The 22,267-nt window shown below is 38.4% G+C and overlaps 3 protein-coding genes across 3 annotated transcripts in view; 2 read left to right on the plus strand and 1 right to left on the minus strand.

Moving 5' to 3' along the window:
• LOC126372093 (von Willebrand factor A domain-containing protein 8) overlaps positions 1-22,267 on the minus strand; it is a 240,443-nt gene that overhangs the window by 150,146 nt on the left and 68,030 nt on the right. The gene's annotated exons all lie outside the window — the stretch shown is intronic.
• On the plus strand, positions 6,237-11,978 carry LOC126372186 (glutathione S-transferase theta-1). Its single transcript, XM_050017851.1, has 5 exons — positions 6,237-6,451; positions 6,640-6,727; positions 6,829-6,979; positions 7,420-7,603; positions 10,644-11,978. The coding sequence occupies exons 1-5, from the start codon at positions 6,340-6,342 to the stop codon at positions 10,793-10,795; spliced, it is 687 nt and encodes a 228-aa protein (XP_049873808.1). The 5' UTR covers positions 6,237-6,339; the 3' UTR covers positions 10,796-11,978.
• On the plus strand, positions 17,973-21,283 carry LOC126372024 (alpha-protein kinase 1-like). The gene is made up of 3 exons (XM_050017523.1): positions 17,973-18,204; positions 18,373-19,253; positions 20,408-21,283. The coding sequence occupies exons 1-3, from the start codon at positions 17,973-17,975 to the stop codon at positions 21,281-21,283; spliced, it is 1,989 nt and encodes a 662-aa protein (XP_049873480.1).

Here is a 22,267-nt window from a genome sequence, read left to right on the forward strand (position 1 = left end):
AGATTGGGAAACTAAAAGGAAAGGAAATAACATTCGGGAAAGGAAATTTACACAAAAATAGGATCAGGTAAATGGAATAAAAAATAAATATGAGAGTCTAAAAAAGTAAAAATGAATATAATAAATAGGATGTTGTAAATAGGTATCTGCTATAGTTTAATATCATTTAGCAAAAGAAAGGAAAATATAATATCACACAACAAAATAGGATTTAAAATTAAACAGGAAACTCGAGTGGGAAGAGGAACATTGGCGGAAATGAGGGCATTAAGGAATGATGAACGCTCATATTTAGTGCACACAAAGAAGATGTGATCCAAGTCCCCAACATCGACACCACACTCACACATGTTACTATCCAGGATGCGCAAGCGGCCAAGGTGTGCAGGCGTGCACACATGGCCGAAACGCATCCTGCAAAGCATAGATACCGCCTTCTTAGAACATTTAACCTTAAAAAACCAAGGCTTAGAAGGAATATGAGGTTGTAAACTATGGTAGAGTTTGCCCTTCAGACGGCTACTCTCAACCCAAGACTCATGCCAACTTTCTTTGAGATAGGATTTAGGTAAACTAAGCAAATCATGGAAGTAGTTCTTATAAGGAAACATGTCACCATCCTGCACAGCTTCTTTAGCCAATTGGTCTACTTTCTCGTTGCCCCAGATACCACAATGACTGGGTATCCAAACAAAGGTTATAGACAGGTCTCTCAACTTACACTGAAGCAACTTTTCTTTAGTTTCAAATATAATTGGATAATAGGGTTTCATCTTGAACGGGAATTTTTCTAATGACTGCAGTGCGCTTTTAGAATCACAAAAAACAACGACTTTTTTCAATTTTGCAATAAGAGTATATTCAAGAGCCTTCAATAAACCAAAACATTCTCCAGTAAAGATTGAGGTTTCAGGAGGGAGTTTAATTTTTTGAATAATGTTGTATTGAGGATGAAAAATGCCTACACCAACACAGCTAGAACTACACTTCGAGGCGTCTGTGAAGATATGGTGCCATTCTGGCCAATTCTCACCCACAAATGAATTAAATTTTGTGCACGCGCCAACGTCATTTTTATCAAAGTCCAAATAATATCGAATATCAGGTGATATCAGTAAGGATTCGTATTTGATGCTGTAAAGAGCAAGGGTAGGGGACCGACACAAGGGAGACTGAAGCGAAAGAAACTTTTTATAACTTATTACTAGACATGGAATAGTTTTATGTCGCCAATAAGGAGAATTGTCAACGAGATGAACTAAATCAAAGAGTTTAGAGTGCAACAAGTGATTTGAAAACTGCATAGATTTAAAGAAAAATCGGTCCGATAAGTATTGACGTCTTAATCGAAGAGGCGCTTCGACACACTCAACCTGCATTGCATTTACAGGACTAGATCTCATTGCTCCCAATACGATCCTTAAAGCTTTGGATTGAATCTTGTCCAATTTATCCAAACAATCTTTGTTACCTCCCTCTAAAAGAAAAGTCCCATAATCAAGAACACTGCGAATAATTGCATTGTATAATAATTTCAGATTAAAAGGATGTGCACCCCACCAAACACCGGAGAGACATCTCATAACGTTAAGCATTTTTTCACACTTGAGCACGATGTATTTAAAATAGGCAGCTCCGTTAAGATGACGATCCAGCACTACTCCTAAAAATTTTGCATCCTGCTTAATAGGCAGTGAATTGTGGTTAAATTTTACTACAGGTATTAAGTCCGGTCGAGCGCGAGATCGGGAAAAAACTACTACAGAACTCTTATCAACAGAAAGACTTAGTCCATTGTTGCTTAGCCAGCACTTTAAAAGATTAAGTGAATTAGTCAGCGATTCACAAGCACTATCAATATTTTTATGAACACAGTAAATAAGCAAATCGTCAGCATACTGTAACACGTTAGCACTATTAAGCAAGGATGATTCTAGGTCGTACGCATAAATATTATACAGCAGTGGACTGAGCACTGATCCTTGGGGTAGACCCCTGTAAATAGTGCGACTAACATTAAGTCCATTACTGGATATCAAAGTGATGTGCCTGACAGAAAGCATATTAATGATGAAATTTACTAAAATAATAGGCACATTCAGCTTAATCAATTTGTCTTTCAAAACAGGAATAAGTACGTTATCATATGCTGCCGATATATCTAAAAATGCCGCAACTACAGAATTTTTCGTGGAGAAAGCTAACTGAATATCAGTGATAAAAACACTAACACTATCAATAGTACATAGACTCTTACGGAAACCAAACTGACTACGCGACAATAACTGATTCTTCTCAATATACCATTCTAAACGATTTTTAACAAGATGTTCTGCAACCTTTGCCATTACTGATGAGAGCGCTATCGGCCTATAAGAGGTTGCCTCATCAGAAGGTTTGCCTGGCTTTAATATTGGTATAATATCCTGAGAACGCCATGAAGTTGGTACATTTCCAGAAGTCATTACAGAGTTAATAATATTTAAATAATAATTTAAACCAGAATCACTAAGATGAGAGAGAAACGAATAAGGAATTCCATCCGGACCAGGTGACGAATCCTTTACAGTAGAAAGCACTCCCTTTAATTCATATAAAGAGAATGGAGAGTCCAATGGAAAACAATCCTGCAAAGGTCTAGCAGGCGAAGGAGAGGTAGAAAGCAGTTCTTCTTGGGGAACCGTCGGAGGTGCTAGTCTGTCAAGAAAACTATCAGTCAATTGCGGAGATAACATAGAAACTGAAGGGGAATCATTAAACGCTCTCCTGAAACATCTAATGGAGCGCCAAACTTCAGAAGGGCATGTTCTTGGGGAAAGAGACGCGCAGAATGCTCTCCAACCTTCCAGCTTTTTATCCCTTAAAATAATCCTTGTTTCCTCAATAGTATTCTTCAAACTGTGCAGATTTTCATCTGACATGTCATCTGCATAAATTCTCTCAGCCTCTTTTCTTCTCTGTACAGCATAAGAGCACTCCGAATCCCACCAAGGGGGCATAGGAATTGAATCACGCACAGTTCTCTTAATCGGAAAAGATTGATCTGCAGCTTCAAGAATGCACAGAGCCAAGGCTCTAGAACATTCATTTTCATTGTCAATTGGATTCTCTGGTAATTGAGATAATTTGTCATCAATAAGCTGTCTAAATCTATTCCAATCTGCATTACTTAAACGGTACTTCAATCGGGGAGTACGCCTTACATTTTTAGCATATCTTACTAAAGTGGAAATTATTAATGGGAAATGGTCACTTCCACAGGTAGACAGAAAAGTAGACCAAGTAAAATTAGATGCTAAGTTAGGCGTACATATAGTTAGATCAACAGCACTTTCTGTCTCGCACAGACGTGTACGTTCGCCAGTGTTTAGAATGCATAAGTTATAGTTGTCTAAAATTTCTAGTAATCGCCTACCATTCCACCTGGTCACCGCACAACCCCAAGCTATATGGTGGCAGTTGAAATCACCCATAACTAGAAAAGGTCTACGAAGAGAAGAAAAAAGGCCTTCTATCTCCTGAAACGCATGCACATTTGGATGAGGAACATAAACAGACACATAAGTAATATTATCAATAATTATTCCAACTGCATCAATCATAGTAAAATTATTATAAACTCGAGAAAACTGTATCCCATCTCTAATTAACATGGCAGCACCGCCATAGCTGTCATCTATGTTATACCTGTCACTGTCATAACGAATACAACGATAACCTGAAATTCTGAAAACATGGTCTGGCTTTAGCCATGTTTCAGTTAAAGATATTACAACTGGTTTATATTTATTGATAAGATAAATTAAGTCAGACTTTTTGGGAAGAATGGACCTGCAATTCCATTGAATTATCGTATCCATTGTTGTTTTTTTGAGATAGAGCATTACAAATAACGTCAGCGTTGTACGGTTTTAAGATTTTGTTTTTTAGTAAAATATTGACAAGATTCATAACCATCTCAATGATTTGTTCTTGGTCTTCCTGATGATGGGTGTCAGGATTTTTTGATTGCAAAGCACATCCATTGCTAGGTGTTGGAGGTTGAAATTCGCGAATTATAGCATTATGAGCCGCACGGTCATATCCCTGAACAGACCGGGGTGGAGCACGAGGCTGTCTGAATACTGTCTTTTTGTATGAAGACGAAGTGGGAGCATTGTTTGAGTGTGGTTGGCTTGACTGGGCATAAGTAAAATGTTGGGGTGAGGTTGCGAGTGCATCTGCATATGATTTCGAGATAGGGGGATGAAGTTTGATGGCCTCATTATACGAAATACATGAGTGTGCCATAGTATTCTTAATATCTTTTTGCCTTTTGAATTCAGGGCAGGCCTTGCTTGTGGCAAAGTGAAATCCAGAGCAAGCTACACATGAAGCAGCATCCTCCTCAACAGAACAGAATTGACCTAAATGATTTTGAGCACATTTATAGCACCTAGGTTTGGCTTTAGAGCGGCACTGATCTTGGGAGTGTCCATAGCGGCAACACACGAAACACTGAATTGTTGGGTATACATAGATGTCTACAGAAAGAGCATTGTAACACATAAATATCCTTTTAGGAAGTACCTGCCCATCAAATGTAATTACAACTGTTTGGGAGGGTTGCCAAGATGGAGCTCCATTAACAATCACTTTGTGGTTAAGGCGCCTTACCTTTAAGATATTACCGCAGCCAATAGGAGTGGAGATATTCTCTTTAACTTCTTCCAAAGACCAGTCTGATGGGACTCCTCTTACAAGGCCCATGCGTGTGACATTAAACGTTGGGATGAAAGCTTTGAATCTATTTAAAGCGAGTTTTTCACTAGACAAGAATGAGTTAGCGTCAGTATAAGTTGAGAAGCCTACAACGCATTTGTTCCGCCCTATGCGTTTAACGCTCCCAGGTACAATGTTTTGAAAATTATTTTTCTTAAGAAAGTTACCAAATGCAATAGGGTGCAGGATGGTACCGTACCACTATCTTCAGCATCAGTTATACGCTGGACATGGAGTATGTATGGAGCAGCATCTGAACGGAGGTACTCTTTCCGACCAATTTGTGAAGAGGGCTGAGAAGGTGGAGGATTTTGTCCTATTGTTGAAGAATGTTGTTCTGAAACATTGTCTATGTTGGGAATACGTGAAGAACTGTTATCAAAGCCTTGGTCATGTTTAAGTGGATCAGGAGGCGGCATCAAGTGTGATTCGTCGAGATCGTTGCAAGAACAAGAGGAATTATCGCTCTCTCCGTGTTGTTTCTTTCGTCGTACGCGCTTGTTACACCCTTTACAAGTTTTTTTGGAGGCACGGACCCTCTTGCGGCCTGGATCTATCGACCCATCCGTTTCCATTCCTGAGCCGTCAAAACCATCATCCATCGAAATAATTACATTACAGGCAACAGCCGGGGGACTCAAGCCTCCGCTTGAATCCCCCGCCAAAATGTCGTCAGGGGGTTTGTTCATAAGAACATGAAAATGAGTTAAAAACTTACCAAATGGCTGATATAAATATATATACACTAATAATACAACTTATAATACACTAATTACACTACAATACACTTATCTGATCCAAAAAATAATTAAATTTTCAAAAAGCAAGAAGAAACACATCCGACGTACTCGAAGTTTCCCGCCCTTTTTTCTCAACACAAAAATAATCAACGTCGTTTCTTATAAGGAAGTGAAAGAATTGGCCTTGGATAGATAAGAATAGATGCTACACCGATAAGAGCGTGGCTTTTAAATTAGTGATGAATAAAGGGTGGAAGATGTGTTGTGCCTGGGCGTATTAAGAAGGGTCATCATTTAATACCCAAATACAAAGATGTAAGATGTATACGTCTGAAATTCACGAATTTAGAAGGATAAACGAAGGCAACGTTCAAAGTGCCATCTATATATTTTTTTGGGGATCGTGGCCTGGAAAGTCCCTCATATGTATCGATATCGATAAAGCACTACCTACTTGGTTACTTCACTAGCATATGTTGACATTACGGTTGCGTTTTGTTTTTGCTAATTAGAACGAAAGACTAAAAATTTACCAGTTTACCTTTTCAATAATGTAATTAAAATATTTTATGAAATATTTTGTTGGGACATTTTGATCTTATCAATTGTTATTCATAACAGTACCACTTGTAAGTGTGTGTGATAGGCAACAGCGTTTATAAAAATAATAAGATGTCCTTGAACTTTGATCCACCTCCAAAGACCACTAATCACAATCCAAGTCAACAAGTCAAGTCATTCTAAGTTGGATTATCCAACAACAAGTATCGTTCGTGTATTTCGTACGTACATAAACCGGCCGGAGTGTTTTTTCATTTGAATTAAATTGTTTTCAAAAATGTCTTTAAAATTATATTGTGATTTAATGTCTCAGCCTTCTCGGGCTTTATATATTTTATTAAAAACGGCTAAATATAACTTCGAGCCTAAACTTGTGAACTTGAGTAAAGGTTGGTATTCTTGTTCTAGCTAATTATATTTTTTATACACTACATTCTTGAGTGTCCTTGTATTTCTTATTTACATTACAATTCCCATGTTATTTCTTTGGGAAGAGTTTTGATTGATAAAAAATATTCATTTCAAAGGAATTAAAGATAGATGTTACATTATTATTTGTTTTACAATATTTTTACAGCGGAGCATTACGGCGATGAATTTACTAAAATAAACCGATTCCAGAAAGTGCCAGTGATTGATCATAATGGTTTTGTTTTGACTGAGAGGCAAGTATAACCTAACATTTTCCATTCCCATTAATATTTTTTATTACTTAAATATTTAATTTTTCAATTTAGTGTCTCATATCATATTTTATTGTTACCAGTGTGGCTATTATGAAGTATCTGTCCCGAGAGAACATAATCCCAGATAGTTTGTACCCGAAGGATAGTAAGCAGCAAGCCAAAGTAGATGAGTTCTTGGAATGGCAGCATATTGGTTTGAGACTCCACTGCGCCATGTACTTCAGAGTTAAGGTTAGTAACAGTGTATTATCTTCTAAATAATAAAATTGATAAGAAAAAGTAGAAAAATAATGATAACAAACTTTCCGTGTCATGCAGCGCCATCTAGCGTTGAATAGCGATACAATTTGCATAATATGTCTAGGTTTGGTTTTGTTTTGATTATGAATATTCTACTCCACAATAGATGGCGATAGGCGGCGCATAACGAACTATGTAGTCTGTAAAAAGTTACGTTTTGAATTTGTTTGTATAATTAACATCCATTAGCGCTACCTTTAATTTTACAAAATCTGTGCCCAGTAGTGGGGCTGTTTATGTACTTTATTACCCACTCTTCATATATGTCTCTGCTGGGCATAGGTGTCCTCAACCAGGCGGAGGGGGTATGGAGCATACTCCACCATTGCTCTGTGGGTTAGTGGTTGATTTATTGTTATTTTTTGTTGCAGTTCTTAGAGCCTCGTTTATTCGGCAAAGTACCAAGTGAAAAATCCATTGCGGGATGGGAAGAGCGTATGGAGAATGCTTTAGAAGACTTCGATAGTAAGTGGCTTGGGCGCGGACACGCCTTCATCACCGGAGACTCGGCGACTGTGGCTGACGTGTTGGCTGCCTGCGAGATAGAACAACCACGTGAGTTTATGCGTACATGACATAACACCACACCTGTATCCCGAGCTATCGACCCACTAGAGTCGATTAATTCTTTCAAATATTCTTCCTCTCAGACGACGCCCTGAGCTGAGGTTCGCGCCCTACAGGGCACCCTCAGGCCTGTTGTCTTAAATTTTGTACCGGGCGAGAGCCTTCATTGGTCCCCATTTGTCGGGCCAAGTAGTTAATGCCATCTGCGGCAAATCTACTTTCAGACGATCGGATGATCAGCCTGCAACGTCCTAACTAAACTAGGGATCTTAAGGGAATTTTTGTGATTTGTCCCCACTGTGATTCGAACCCGGTACCTCCGGATCGTATGTCGAACACTTAACCACTGAACCACGCAGGTCGTTGTTATTAGTATTATATCACTCACGCAATATAACACGAAATATTGTATGGGATTTCCTATGAAAACAATGCCAATTATTTGAAGCGTGCGGTATTGCATTTCCCATTTGATCCGGGAATAATGTAAATTAATAACTGTATAAAATAATCCCGCTGGATTTTCAATACCGATGGTTTCACGGAATCCTCTATTCTTCATGCAAATTCACGAATGGACGAACAAAATATTTGAATTTCAGTGAAATGAAATTGCATTGCGTTCGGGCGACAGGGCTAATTAACGCTATTTTCTATGTAATATGAGAGATGTGTATTTCAATCCGCCCATTGTCAGGCACGAAAAACGAAGATTGTGTGTTGTTTATCATCCTGGGTATTTTTGGCTTTGGTTTTGGTTTCTTAAAAGACCATTTACCCGGCCCTGGGAGGGACAGAATTATCTTCCCTGCCCTCCACTGGGAAAATTCCTGTTCGGCGCGTCCTTGCCGCGGGGGTGGGCGCCTCTTACTTCAGTACGCCGGAGTGAGATGGTGACTGAGTTCATATGGGGACCCAGACCCCTTAAGCCCATATAACGTAGAACCCTTGCCCAGCGATACGGGTAAAGACCTCAACGGTTGCAGAGGTGCAGATGGAAGCCATCGGTACGGCACTGAAAGAAAGAAAGAAAGAAGAAAGAAACGTTTATTATAAAGGGACACCACAGTAACAAATACAAAACAAATAACAAATATAAAATATAAAACACAGAGTTACACACAACACACACCAGAGTTACACTGCATGACGGAAAGGGCAAGTCACAGGGACTGTAACCTGGAACCGGACAGAGGGCAGCAGTAACTGTCAGTACTATTCAGAAATCAGAAATCATAATCATTTATTCAACGTAATTATCATGGATAAACTTGTTGAAGGTCAATGTAACATTTTTGAATTTACGTCATTTCGCAAGGTGTTATGGCTGAGGAGAAGAAATGACAAGAAACTGCAACAGCAACACATCTTTTACTAACTATTCAGAGACGGAAGACAGGAGTCCTAGTACGGCTTTGATATAGACTACTCTGGGCGCCATCCCACTCGCGTCAGACAAAGTACTGCGGGGCGGAAGGCAAGAGGGAAACCACTGCCTTATTTTTCTCTAAAAAAGTAGCGTGGAGAATGCTACACCGACAAGAGCGTGGCTCTTAAATAAGTGCCGATAATGATCACCCCGGGTATTACATAAGCTCACGTCGATATTCCCAATGGGGGTAGTCAACGGTTAATTTATCTTAAGTGCAGTTTTTACTAACACAGTTAGCTCCATTATAGACGGCGATACGGCTCGCCACCTATCACGTTGGTCTAACGGAAAGCCCTACTGAGTTCACTTTGCGACGGATGTACCTCAGTTCATGTTATGTTATTCTTATTGAGCCATAGTAGCCCAGTTGGTAGAACGCTTGCCTTTCACTTGGAGGTCGCAGGTTCGAATCCAGCACAGGCCTAAACCAATGACTGTCGAATTTGTTTTCGAATTCATGTTTGGGTCATAAATGATTATCACGTGCACAGCGGTGAAGGAAAACATCGTGAGGAAACCCACATTCCCGAGAAATGCATTTTCGGAGGTACGTGACCTAACCTGTATTGGGCTGGTTTTCCCTTCGCGGGTTGGAAGGTCGGACAGGCAGTCGCTTCTGTAAAAAACCGGACCTGTCAAATCTTCAGGTTAGGTAAGCGGACCCTGTGAAAAACGGGATAATGCTAGGTAGATGATTTATGTTATGTTATTCGTGGTATTTGTTAAATTCATTTTCAAGTATTTAATGGAAAATTTAAAGAAGTGTTATCTCTTACTGTAATCTAATCTAGACTATAATATTCCACTGCAGGGCAAAGTCCGCGAAAAGTGTAGGCCGAAAGCAAGCGGCGGATAGTTTGCGGTGAACTTTGGACTTTGGTCGCGGTTTTTTTTTATCGGTATTCTAGGGCCTGACTCACATGTTGATGATAAACATAACATAAACAGCCTATATACGTCCCACTGCTGGGCACAGGCCTCGCCTCAATCAACCGGATCGGGTATGGAACATTCTCCACCACGCTGCTCCACCATGGGTTGGTGGAGGTTTTTATTGCTTTTTTTGTTTATATCATTAAAGTATTACGTAGTTAGGTAAACCACTGATACCTTTAAACCACAATACGGTTTGTCTCGGTACCAGTCTCCTCAGTTCGTTCGTCATACAAACAGGAGAGTCAGGTGTTCACAGGAAAACTAAAAATCTTAGTATGATCAACTATTTATCAAAAAATACTTTTGTATGCAGTATTTTACGGAAAGTAATGATAAAATTGCACCATATCACAAAAAAATATACATTGCCGGTAAAGTGGCTATAGTCGTCGTTAGTAGTCGAAGTTATCTGTATGCAGGAGTAGTTAAAGAGAGTGGGGTTGAACCGGCGTCAGCGGTTCTCATACAAAATGCGCGTTAGGCCCTTCCATCCTCTTACTTCTATTCCGTGGTATTTATAATGTGGGTTTTTAATAGTTTTAATTAAATAACCCGCGCTCCCGACTGTCTGTTTTTTGTCAATCTTTTAGGTCTTGTGTTTTAGACGTTGCATTTTTCCACCGCGTTACTACATTTTTATGTGTACCCGTTTCTCCCCAGGGGTGGCTGGCTACGACCCTAAGGAGAAGTACGGCAACATCGCAGCGTGGATGGAGAAGGTCCGCCAGCACTTCAATCCTCATTATGACGAAGCGCACACCATAATCAACAAAATTATCGCCAAGCAATCCCAAGCGGCCGCCAAATTGTAAACTTAAACTTGTCTAGAAAATCTCGTCACAACTCAATTTTGCGGAGAGTGCAAACAATGCTCGAAAAAGCACCCAGAAAAGTAATGTCTATCATCAACCTGAAGGTACAATACAATACGTAAACAGCCTATACAGGGTGATTTTTTTATCAATTCATATAAAAAATCTAGACTACGAGTATCATTTACTGATTCCATTTCTGTAAAAACAGCAAAGTAAATTTTCAAACTTAGGTATTTTGTCCAAGCAAAAAAAATTACAAATTCTGCTCACCAATTTCTAATTCGTCCCACTGCTGGGCACAGGCCTCCCATCAATCAACCGGAGCGGGTATGGAGCGTATTCACATACATGCTGCTCCACTGCGGTTTGTTGGAGTTTTTACATTTTAAAGAAAGAAAATTAATGTTATTAGGGGTCAGGAAGTAGTTCTCCCCTCATTATTACAAACAGCAAATTATCTTATGATAAAAACATGAATACCCTAAAGTAGGTACCTAGGTACCTACTTTATTGTCTCAGAAAGAATACAATTCTTTTTTTAAACTGAATAAGATTTTAAAGAAATGAAACAGTTGGTGCCACTATTTCTTTGAAAAGACCGTTTCAAGGCGAGTGAATGTTTTCCACTTACATAGTGTTGTGTAGTTGCAAGTTTTGTAAGCAGTTTTACACAAGATATATATTTTTGCATTGTAAAATTACATACTTACATATACAGGCTTGTTATCGATTGTATTGTATGACTTTCCTGGAAATAAAGAAAATAAGTAGCCAGTTAGCATTCTTAATTGTTTACGTAATTAGTTACCCTTTCAAAATAAGGAAAAGCTATGTTCTTATGAAGTCTTCCTTCCTTATTATTACAAAAAAGTTTTATAAATGTTTTTTTTACACGGATTTGTAAATACTTATATGCATTTTTAAAGTATTTCTTGTTATACCTACACATTTTTGTAAGCGCATTTTTGTAGTTATTAACAATTTGTATAAGTGATAACTGGTGTCAAGATAAAAGTTATATTTGTATATTAAAATAAATACATTTTGTTATAAATGCTTGTATTTTTTAGGGTTCCGAACCAAAATGGTAAAGATTTTTTACCCTTAATTGGTGAGAGTAAATCGGTAACATATTATACATCAATTCATTTGGCAATAAAACTTTTTTTAGGCAAAGGCATCAGGCATTTTCGTTTCCAATAAATTACACCTACATTACGTATTATTATATTGGGTCTTTTTTGTAACAATTGGTATTTAGCAGTCAATTGGGAACTAAATAGGTACGCGTTATATGCCTACGCTCCTCTTTTTTTTAATTAATGACATAAAGTTTTTATGTAATTCGTGAAAAGAGATTGCTAATTAAATATACTGGACGAATTTAAAGTAAAGAAAATACAAAATATATGAGATTCCCTTTTTGTAATAAAAAAATATTTTTTAAATCGTTAGTAGGTAAATGGCGTTTTAATATTTTCTTGGCGAAATGTGGCCAGTAAACTTTTCGTTATAAAATATTATAAACTCTTTCAGCGATAAATAGTAGAAACTTTTTGCTGGAGTGGTTCTGCGAATCCTCGGAAGATTTTTTTTTACCGAAGTAAAATTCATAATGAAATGTTAATTATCTGTCATTAGGTAGATCTAGAAGGTACCTACGCGATGGAGCAGTATGTGATAACTTTATATGGCGATGTAACACGGCTTATAACCCTGTCGGAAAATAAACACAACATAAATGAAAAGCTGCTGTATTTTCCAAAGTTTCTCGGAATTATTGTTAGATTCTGCTGGATGCGATTACAGGTGAATTCTAAAAATAATATCTGGAGCCACGTTCTGGCTTCCCATTGGTCGACGCTGGGACAGCCTTATAGGCCCGGCGAAGAACTATAAAATTTTAGCACGTGTTTTCGAAAAGAAAAATACACTATCCTTGTCGATATTTGAAGGGAATATTTTGTTGTTTTAAGTCTTATGAAGGTTTAATGTTATTGTTCAGGTTTCAACAGATTTCACTGTAAATAATTAAGTAAATATTTTAGAAGGAAATTAAACTGTTATCGTAGTTATGACGCGTTTCAAAGATCGTAAGTTTAGAATATCGTATGAATTTTGAAAATCGATAACTTATATATTTTTTTTAATAATATATAAATTAGTTGAGCTTTACGCCAAAAACAGTGTTGGCTGCGGAACTAAAATCTGCGAGAAATATTCAGTTGCGCGCGCAATCTTTTCCGATTGGTCGAAATTGGCAGAAAAGGCCCGGCAGGTCCCGTCCCGCAGTAGTTCCCGATGGGTGCTCGTACTAGTTACCCGGGAATTGAAACTAAACGAACGATACGGAAGTTTAAAGTTTAATTATTAACATGTTACTTTTTTCTTTATTTTCTCAACTTTCATTTTATTTGTCGGTACGGTATCCTGCACTAAAATCTGCCTCGTGGACTTCTACGCTTGCTTTCGAAGTTTCTTTTATTTGTGCCATGATTTGTTGTTGAACTTTGTTGTGCGAGTAAAATAAAAAACTTTATGAACTTTAAATGTTGTTAACAACAAATGTATTTTTGTTAGACTGAAGTAAAAAATTGTGACCTTCCAAATGTGTCGGCGGGTAACGAGAGAAGTTCACAAGAGTTCCGGGAAGAGATCTTCGTGCATCGTGTCCATAGATCTACTTCTGTAAGTATTTTTCACTAGAACTAGGTACTGTCAGCCCTCATCATCATCAGCCGTACGACGCCCACTGCTGGGCATAGGCTTCCCCCAAGGATCTCCACGACGATCGGTCCTGCGCTGCCCGCATCCAGCGGCTTCCCGCGACCTTCACCAGATCGTCGGTCCACCTTGTAGCGGGCCTACCCACTGAGCGTCGTCCGACGTGGGCGCCATTCTAGAAGCTTTCCGCCCCAGCGGCCATCGGTTCTCCTCGCTATGTGTCCTGCCCACTGCCACTTCAGCTTTGCCTTCACTGTCAGCCCTAAAAGTTCGTAATTAAATCCTGATAACTCTAGTATACTTAGCAATTAAATGTCAGAAAATAGCAAGAAATAAATAAAGATTGCATTTACAGGTTTTAGTTACCTACAATATACTTATTAACTTTACAAACTTCTATGACTGACTGTATTTTTTACCGACTTCAAAAAAGAGGAGGTTCTCAATTCGACCGTTTTTTTATATCTAAGTCTTTTATTTTTAAATGTATTCTAGGTGGAGATATATAGCAGTGGGAGTGGTGTCATTTAATTTTGCTCATTGCTTGGCTTGCGTACGGGTTCGATTCCCGAGTCAGAATTTGCAACATTATGTCTTTGTAATTTAGCTCCATTCTTTTTTGTCTTCACTAGGTAACTAAAATATACCTAAAGTCCGACTACACCGAGGAGTAGTGTAATATACAGCGCCGCTGCGCTGCGATTGTTCTACTGTTCATATTTGGTACAACTATAGTTAAATACTAACAGCCTCCGTGGTGTAGTGGTTAGAGCGTTAGACTCACGATCTGGAGGTCCGGGTTCGATTCCTCGAAATTTCGAAATCACTTTGTGAGACTGTCCTTTGTTTGGTAAGAACTTTTCAGGCTTGATTCACCTGATTGTCCGAAAGCGTAAGATGATTCCGTGCTTCGGAGGGCACGTTAAGTCATTGGTCCCGGCTATTAGCCGTAAAAACACCTCCATCAACCCGCATTGGAGCAGCGTGGTGGAGTATGCTCCATACCCCCCGGTTGATTGAGGGGAGGCCTGTGCCCAGCAGTGGGACGTATATAGGTTGTTTATGTATGTATGTATAGTTAAATACTATTCCGCTGCGTTTGTTGCTGATTTTCTCGGCTGCGCTTGACTCGCTGTGCTGCTCCCAATCATCCATCTTCACTCATCCCCTTAATTAAATGCTCTGGGTTTGATGTCAATCCCGTGGTTCTGTGGTCGTGTCGCCCTGTCTGATGCGGTTGGGATTTTACCGACTTCAAAAAAGGAGGAGGTTCCCAATTCAACCGTATATTTTTTTTTGTTTATTCGCGGATAATCGTCGTTTATGAACCGATTTGGATAATTCTTTTTTTGCTTCATTCAGTTTGTGATTGCTTTTGGTTATTAAATAAAAATTTCAAAGGTCTTGAGTTAATAAAAAAAAATTTTCAACACACTTGCCCGTAAAGTAGTTTTTATTGTACCGCTTTTAGGGACGTGAAACAACCTATTATAACACTCGTGCTGTAACGAAATTATAGCATATAATTGGGTAGTTTCCTAGGTCAAAGATGAATTATAAAATTCTAATTACTAAATAAAGACAAATCTAAAGTTGACAAAAAAACGTTTATTTTTTCTATTTAAGTAACTTATTCATGAATTTTAATAAAGAAAAATGTAATAACAAGTAAGAGATTTTGTCACGTTTTTCTATGACGTCACATGTTGCTTTTTCATACAAATTCCATAGTAATTTCATATTTTGACGTTTAAACTACCCTATTAATGGGTGAATATCAAAATTTCAAGTTTGGTGGCGAAATTTCATATTATTTTTTCGTGAAAAATTGACATGAAAAGATCCAAAAAGATCCTTTTTCATGTCGGAACCGAGAATCCTTTTGGATCTTTTTCATGTCGGAACCCAATTTTTCACCAAAAAATTATATGACAGTTCGCCACCAAACTTGGCACATTTTGATATTCACCCTAATAGGGCCCTGGGCCGAGGATTTTCTTGTAGCTTCTTTTCGCCAGCTATGTTCAGTTTTAGGCGGATGAGACGTTCCTTACTTATATAAAAAATGACGATTCAAAGTGTAACTATGTTACCCACTAAAGATATTTTGAATTTGAATTATTATTACAGTTTTTTTTTAATTGCACCAAAGACTTCTTAAGTACATCCAGAAATTAAAGAACGAAAATAGTAAATATATCTGTGAATAAATAAACAGTTATATATTTAAAATATGATATATAAACATTTCATTTTCTGAAATTATCTTTGTTATCAAATTAACGTTAATTTACATTATAAATAAATAATTTTATTCAGTTTCGTATATTAAGTACTAATATTAAGCTGCTTGGCGTTTGGCAACAATGCCTCTCTTTCTATCTGCGCGCGCATTTTCATTCAAAAAGAGCTAAAAAAAATTAGCATTTTCATAAATATTTTCAATTGTGTTTTGGAAATTAATTTTATTTATTTTTTCCTCACAAGTGTGTTGAAAAACGTCTTATGAAACGTGTGAGCATTGGTCATTAATTACGCTCTCGGCTCAATTAGACTTGACTGTAATGACCAAAACACTTGTTCCTGAAGTAGCTCTTATTGTACCGCTTTTAATATACATAATATACAGGGTGTTAGTGACATCGTAACGAAAACTTTGAAGGGTGATTGAGGCCATGATTCTGAGATGATATCAAGTGGAATTTTCTGTCGCAAAAGTATGGAATTGAAAATAATTTAAAAAAACACAAAAAAATTCAGGAATATTCAGACTGAAAATTCCACTTGATATCGACTCAGAATCATGGTCTGCACCATCCCCCTCAGTATTCGTTACGGTGTCACTAACACCCATACCTACTTGTATGGCTACCGTATGTACTTGTGTGGGGTGTAAGTGACATCGTAACGAATACTGAGGGGGATGATTCAGCTGATTATTCTGAGTTAATATCAAGTGGAATTTTTCATCGCAAAAGTATAGAATTGAAAATAATTTAAAAAAAACTAAAAAAAATCATGAATTTTGCGACGAAAAATTCCACTTGATATTAACTCAGAATCATGGCCTGAATCATCCCCCTGAGTATTCGTTACGATGTCACTAACACACTGTATAATGCACCCTATTAAAAACGCGAGCTAATTTTATTTTAAGTTATACCTGTCATTTTCTTATCCGCCGAAAAGGAAAAGGACGGGATGCGGCAGTGCTGCGGGTTCAAATCCCGTCCGAGCCAGAATTTTCTATTCCGATATTTGCGATCGACTTCACTTAGCATTAACTGTACCTAAAGCCCGATTACCCCGCTGCGCTGCGATGGTTCTGCTATTTTTATTTATATATATATATATATATATATATATATATACATACAAGAAGGTACAATGAGTTTGGTGCTGATTTACTAGCCTGCGCTTGACTCGCTGGGCTACTCCAAATCACCCATCTTCACTCATCACTTTAATTAGATCTGGGTTTGATGTCAATCCCGTGGTTCCGAGTTCCTGTCGTTCTGTCTAATGCAGTAGGGATGCTGTTTTATTCATGTTTATGACTGCCTTGTCAATTTTACTGGTCAAATACTGTTCTTTACCTTCTAAGGTTGATTGGGAGCGAATAAGCGCGAGCTGATTATCTTCCTATTATTTTTATGGAAGAGGAAGGCCTAGGCGTACATACTGCGATCTAGTATGTTTTAAAGAAAGACCAGATGAGTACTCTTGACTCTAAATTGGCTAGCATGTATGTATGTGATTATCTTCCCAGGTCTGTCACAAAACCCCACAGAGGGCTTCTGGTTTTTCTCAACATGATGAACACGTGATTTTTGTTATCACCAGCGGCAAACGGGTCATCTTAGGACTTGGTATCAAAAGTGTCTGCAAGTTATCTGCGGATTCAGAGCGTGCTTTAGTTTATGTATGTATTTATGATTTTGCCCAGCAGTGGGATATTTATGTTATGTAAAGAAAGTTATAAATTTCATGCGAAGTGTACCTACTAATTAAACAGAAAAACAGCGTACCCACCTAATAACAATAATTTACCTATTAAACGCATATATCGCAATGTATGTGGCTGTGCCCACCATGATAAGAATTGCGGGCGTGAATTTATGCTCTTATGTCATTTGACTATCTTAAAGATGCTTTTTGTTTACAGACTTCAACAATCGATTTTGGATAAAATAGATTCACGCAAAAGAGAATCTGGCAAAGTTAATTTGGAAATCCCAATAAAAAGAACGGACGAAAGAAATATAAGTTCAACCACTGTCTAGTGACCTAAACGGCCTACCTACTATTATAAGTAACTTGCCGTCAAAGGTGGTCTTTAGCGTGAAATTGAATTAACATGGAAAAAAATAATGATTCGCTATTCCGAACTTTAAAAATACTACCATTGAATATAAACATTGTGCGACCGACTGTTAAAAACGACAGTCCAATGAATTTGAGAAAAGAGTCAGTATTGCCAGCTATAACTATAGACGAAGAGTTAGCTGACAGAAACGAAATTCTGAATAATTCAAATAACTTGACAGCGGAAATGACCGATTATTGTCCGAATGAAAAAGAAAACAAGACACCTGAAAAGAAAACCGAAGATGACATGATGAAATACAAAGATGATATCATAGACATCACTGATGAAACTATTGATGAATCTAACTTTATTTGTAAGATTTCTAAGAAAGAATTCAGTCTAGTAAAGCTTTTTAGGGATCATAATCTATCGAAAAACTTTTTATCATTCATGATGAATGGAACACGTTACTTTGAAGGAATCATTTTCCGCCAAGAAGACGATAATAACAATAATATATCAGAAGTCATTAATCTAACAGATGATGATGGCGAGGGTGATGGCAATGATGAACTAGTGAACACACTGGTAGATGTGAGTGATCGAAACAAGGCTATTTTAAGTAATTTTTATGGAACATTGATGGCACAAAAGAACAAAGAAGCAGAAGCCGACAATGCAAACACCGATACACCTAACATTGAAAAGGTGGTTGACGTTTCAAATATTATCAGTCAAGTACTGGTCAAATCCAGTAACAAAATTCTTGTAGCCTCTACACCTAAAACATGCAATAACAACCAGCAAGTCATAGAAAATACAGAAAACTTTTCACCTATAAGTGAAGCGCCCAGTGATGTGGCAAGTAATAATGGCGATCAGGAGTTGCAAGAACAGGAAGCTCCAGCGCCACTTGGGTCTCCAGTGAACAAAAACGAGTCACTTCCATTACAGCAGTTAGCTGCGAACTTTTTGCGGCTGCAACAGGAGCAGCTGCAGAAAAAACAGCTTGAACAACAACAGCTTCACCAACAACAGCTTCGAGATCAACAGCTTCGAGAACAACAGCTTCGAGAACAACAGCTTCGAGAACAACAGTTGCAGCAACAACAGTTTCAACAACAACAGCTTCAACAACAACAGCTACAACAACAACAGCTTCAACAACAACGGTTTCAACAACAACAGCAGCAGCAGCAGCAGCAGCAGCAGCAGCAACAACAGCCGCAGCACCTGCTGCAGGAACAACATATAAACCAGATGTTGTTTTTGCGATTTATGCAGGATACTCAAGCGGCGATGAACAATGACCAGCAGACCAAACAGCTGCCGTACAGACCGGAGATGCAAACTGCCGTCGCATATCCGTCGTTCATCAGTCCGCAGCACGCAAATAACGGACTCATGATGAATACAATGCAGGTAAATACGGGTTTAATTCTCTAGCACTCCGCTCGCGACTTCATCGTTGTAGATTTTGGTTATCTATCTATACCTATACTAAAACCCGTTCCTGGAAAGTGCTCTTCTGGATTTCGATATATCGAAGATGCCAATTTTTTTCAGACAAGTGAAAGATGACTTCGCGATGAGCTGCCTTCGTATTTTAGATCATTTGATTTTAGATACAGCAGTGCTGATCTTGTATCGAAGTAGATGAACACCTACATCCTATTAGTCGGAATATTTTTTTGCATATGTTCTCCACACATACAAAACGTAAGAGTAGTGGTAGTAAAAGGCTAAACCTAAGCAAGCATGTCTTTACTAAGTAGGAGAGATTTTTCTGTTATACAAGAAAGCAAAATATATCACACATTTTAAACTAGGTGATCTTCTTCTTTGCGAGTCGATGGCGATCCATATTATAATGCGACCAATAATTGGCCACGGTTACGGCATTGTCAGTGACTTCGTGACGGTCTTTTATAGTGCAGGTGTTAGGGCACTTAGGACAGCACAAAAGGTGAGCCATAATTTGTGGTGATACTCCACACTCGCACTCATCGCAACCATCAACCAGGTATCCCCACCTGCAGAGATTATCTTTGCAGCACCAGCAGTAACAGAGTAGAAAAACAAAACATTAAAGGTAGGACCTGCGTAGTTAATGGAAATATGCCTATTTTTGAGGTACGTGCAGTTCAATATTAGTGTGGGCTATGACTAACTTTGGGTTTCACAGAACTATAAATAATGATGATAGCCCAAAGTTTGACGTCCAACGAGAAATTAGATAGGGATAAAACAGATACTAGAAACAGATATATACCATATCAGTAGATATAAGTATGATAGATGGCCCATCTTACTTAAGAAAAACCTTTTTGGTGGATATCTCTTTCTTAATAATTCTTTTATTCAGTTCATAAGCTCATAGAGTCATTTTTGAATGAACACGCAGGGAAAACCCAGTGTCGTGGACTACACAATCGTATAACACTATTCGAATTTCGAACTCTTCTTTGGAAAGGTTTTTCTAAATATAACGCTAAAATACAACAGACGTCGCTTCTCAGGCTTTATCTGAAACCTGAACTAATAAAAAACTTACTTATATAAAACTTTTCCAACAGATGCCGATGCAACCGCCGCCTTTTGTTGCGCCGCCTTGGAATCCAACTTACCCAATTAGACCAGAGAACACTACAGGTCAGGGTTTATACCAGCATGCTCCGAGGGCCGCTCCACCTTCCGCTCCTGGGCTGCCAGTTCTCCCTGTACCAGTACACCCTGTAGCAGCTCTCCCTGCGCCAGCGTTCCCGGCGGACAATCCCTTAGGGTACCGTTTTATACAGCATTCACCACAGCAACATCTGTATCCGCATCCGCAACCACAGCACCAACAACAAGAACAGCAACAACAACCTGTTGTTGAGCAGCGACCAGTGCCCAAGCGATCTCAAAGAGGAAAAAAACGAGTGAAGAATACTCAAACTCGCGCTGTGGCCGGCCCGTATGTGCGTTCTTCGGCGCCGACACCGTCTGACGGCTCAATTGGGGATAGAGAACATCCTCAGCAAATGACGTCATATGAACAGATGCTGATGATGGATCATCACAACAAGATGAAAGCTCAGGAAATGGCGCACCAGAAAAGTATACAGGAAGAGCTGCAGAAAAAACATCACGAAGAGCAGCAGAAAAGGTTGCAGGGTCTGGAGCTGCAAAAACGATCGTGGGAGACGCCACCGGCGGCGACACTGACCAGTTATCCGAACAAAATCCAGGAAGAGCAGCAGAAAAGGTTGCAGGGTATGGAACTACAACAACGGCCGTGGGAAACGCCACCGGCGGCGGCATCGGCAGCAGCAGCGGCGGCGGCGGCAGCGACCAATTATCTGAACACTCTAAACAAAATTCGGGAAGAGCAGCAACAAAGGTTGCAGCTGGGGGGGTTGCAGAAACCCTCTTGGGAGACGCCGCCAAATAATTTATATCCACGCCAGTAAGTGTGTGTAGGTTAATTTAGTTTTAGAAAGTACCTAGGTACTTTATTTTGGAAGTTACTGATATTAGGTAGTATAGTTATAAATGTCAATAAAAGTAATTAATTAAGTATGGGTATCATAAAAAAAAAACAAATGAAAAAAAATATAGAAAAAAAAATTAAATGAGAAAAAGTAAAAAAAATATAGGTCCGCTTAAGTTCTGAATTAATTCTAATTACCTAAGTATTTTATCATTATTATTACGGTAAGGTTTGTAAATTGCAAATTTTAATCCCCAATTTAGTCAATTAAATATCACTGACTTTTCCTAGTAAAAATAGATAAGTAGGTAAATAAATGCGTTTCAAAATTACGCGTATAGCATCAGATGTCGCTATGCATTAACTAGTCATAATATATTTATAATTTATAATATACTTAATATACATATATATAATGTAAATACTTTCGGCCAAATGTAGGTAAATTATTTAGTGTTTTTCATATATACTGCTATAGACCATGCGGGACATAAATACACGGGTAAGTACCTAGTTATAAGTAGTGATTCCTGCGGACAAAACTCAATTTTATATTAACCGTCTTCAAAAAGGGGATTATCATTTTCTTTAGTTTGATACGTTTAAGCTAGCATTAAACTTCTTGAACTAAATGAGGGACAGCATTATTATAAAAAAGCTGTGAAACTAAAATAACATCAAGTTTGGTCCACCAGGACACGTCAGATTTTTTATTTTTAACCGACTTTCAAAAAAATTAGGTTATCAATTTGTTTCTTTTTTGCGGTGAGTTATTATAGATTTGCCGCAAATGGCATTAACTACTTGGCCGTACAAATGGGGAGCGTTGAGAGCTCTCACCCGGTACAACATTTAAGACAACATGCCTGAGGGCGTCGTCTGAGAGGATAATATTTGAAAGAATTAATCGACCCTAGTGGGTCTATAGCGATAAGCGCTGAGGGAAATCGTCGATCACGCCGGC

Source organism: Pectinophora gossypiella, chromosome 13 (genome assembly GCF_024362695.1).
Source record: "Pectinophora gossypiella chromosome 13, ilPecGoss1.1, whole genome shotgun sequence".
In the NCBI taxonomy this organism is placed as follows: domain Eukaryota; kingdom Metazoa; phylum Arthropoda; class Insecta; order Lepidoptera; family Gelechiidae; genus Pectinophora; species Pectinophora gossypiella.

Excerpts from the sequence above, each read along its gene's own strand:
- LOC126372024 (XM_050017523.1), top strand. The coding sequence starts at position 17,973 with ATGAATTTGAGAAAAGAGTCAGTATTGCCAGCTATAACTATAGACGAA. Across the intron at positions 18,205-18,372 it reads TGATGAATCTAACTTTATTT|ATGATGATGGCGAGGGTGAT; the intron begins GTAAGATTTCTA and ends TTAATCTAACAG. Across the intron at positions 19,254-20,407 it reads TCATGATGAATACAATGCAG|ATGCCGATGCAACCGCCGCC; the intron begins GTAAATACGGGT and ends CTTTTCCAACAG.
- LOC126372186 (XM_050017851.1), top strand. The coding sequence starts at position 6,340 with ATGTCTTTAAAATTATATTGTGATTTAATGTCTCAGCCTTCTCGGGCT. Across the intron at positions 6,452-6,639 it reads ACTTGTGAACTTGAGTAAAG|CGGAGCATTACGGCGATGAA; the intron begins GTTGGTATTCTT and ends ATATTTTTACAG. Across the intron at positions 7,604-10,643 it reads CTGCGAGATAGAACAACCAC|GGGTGGCTGGCTACGACCCT; the intron begins GTGAGTTTATGC and ends GTTTCTCCCCAG.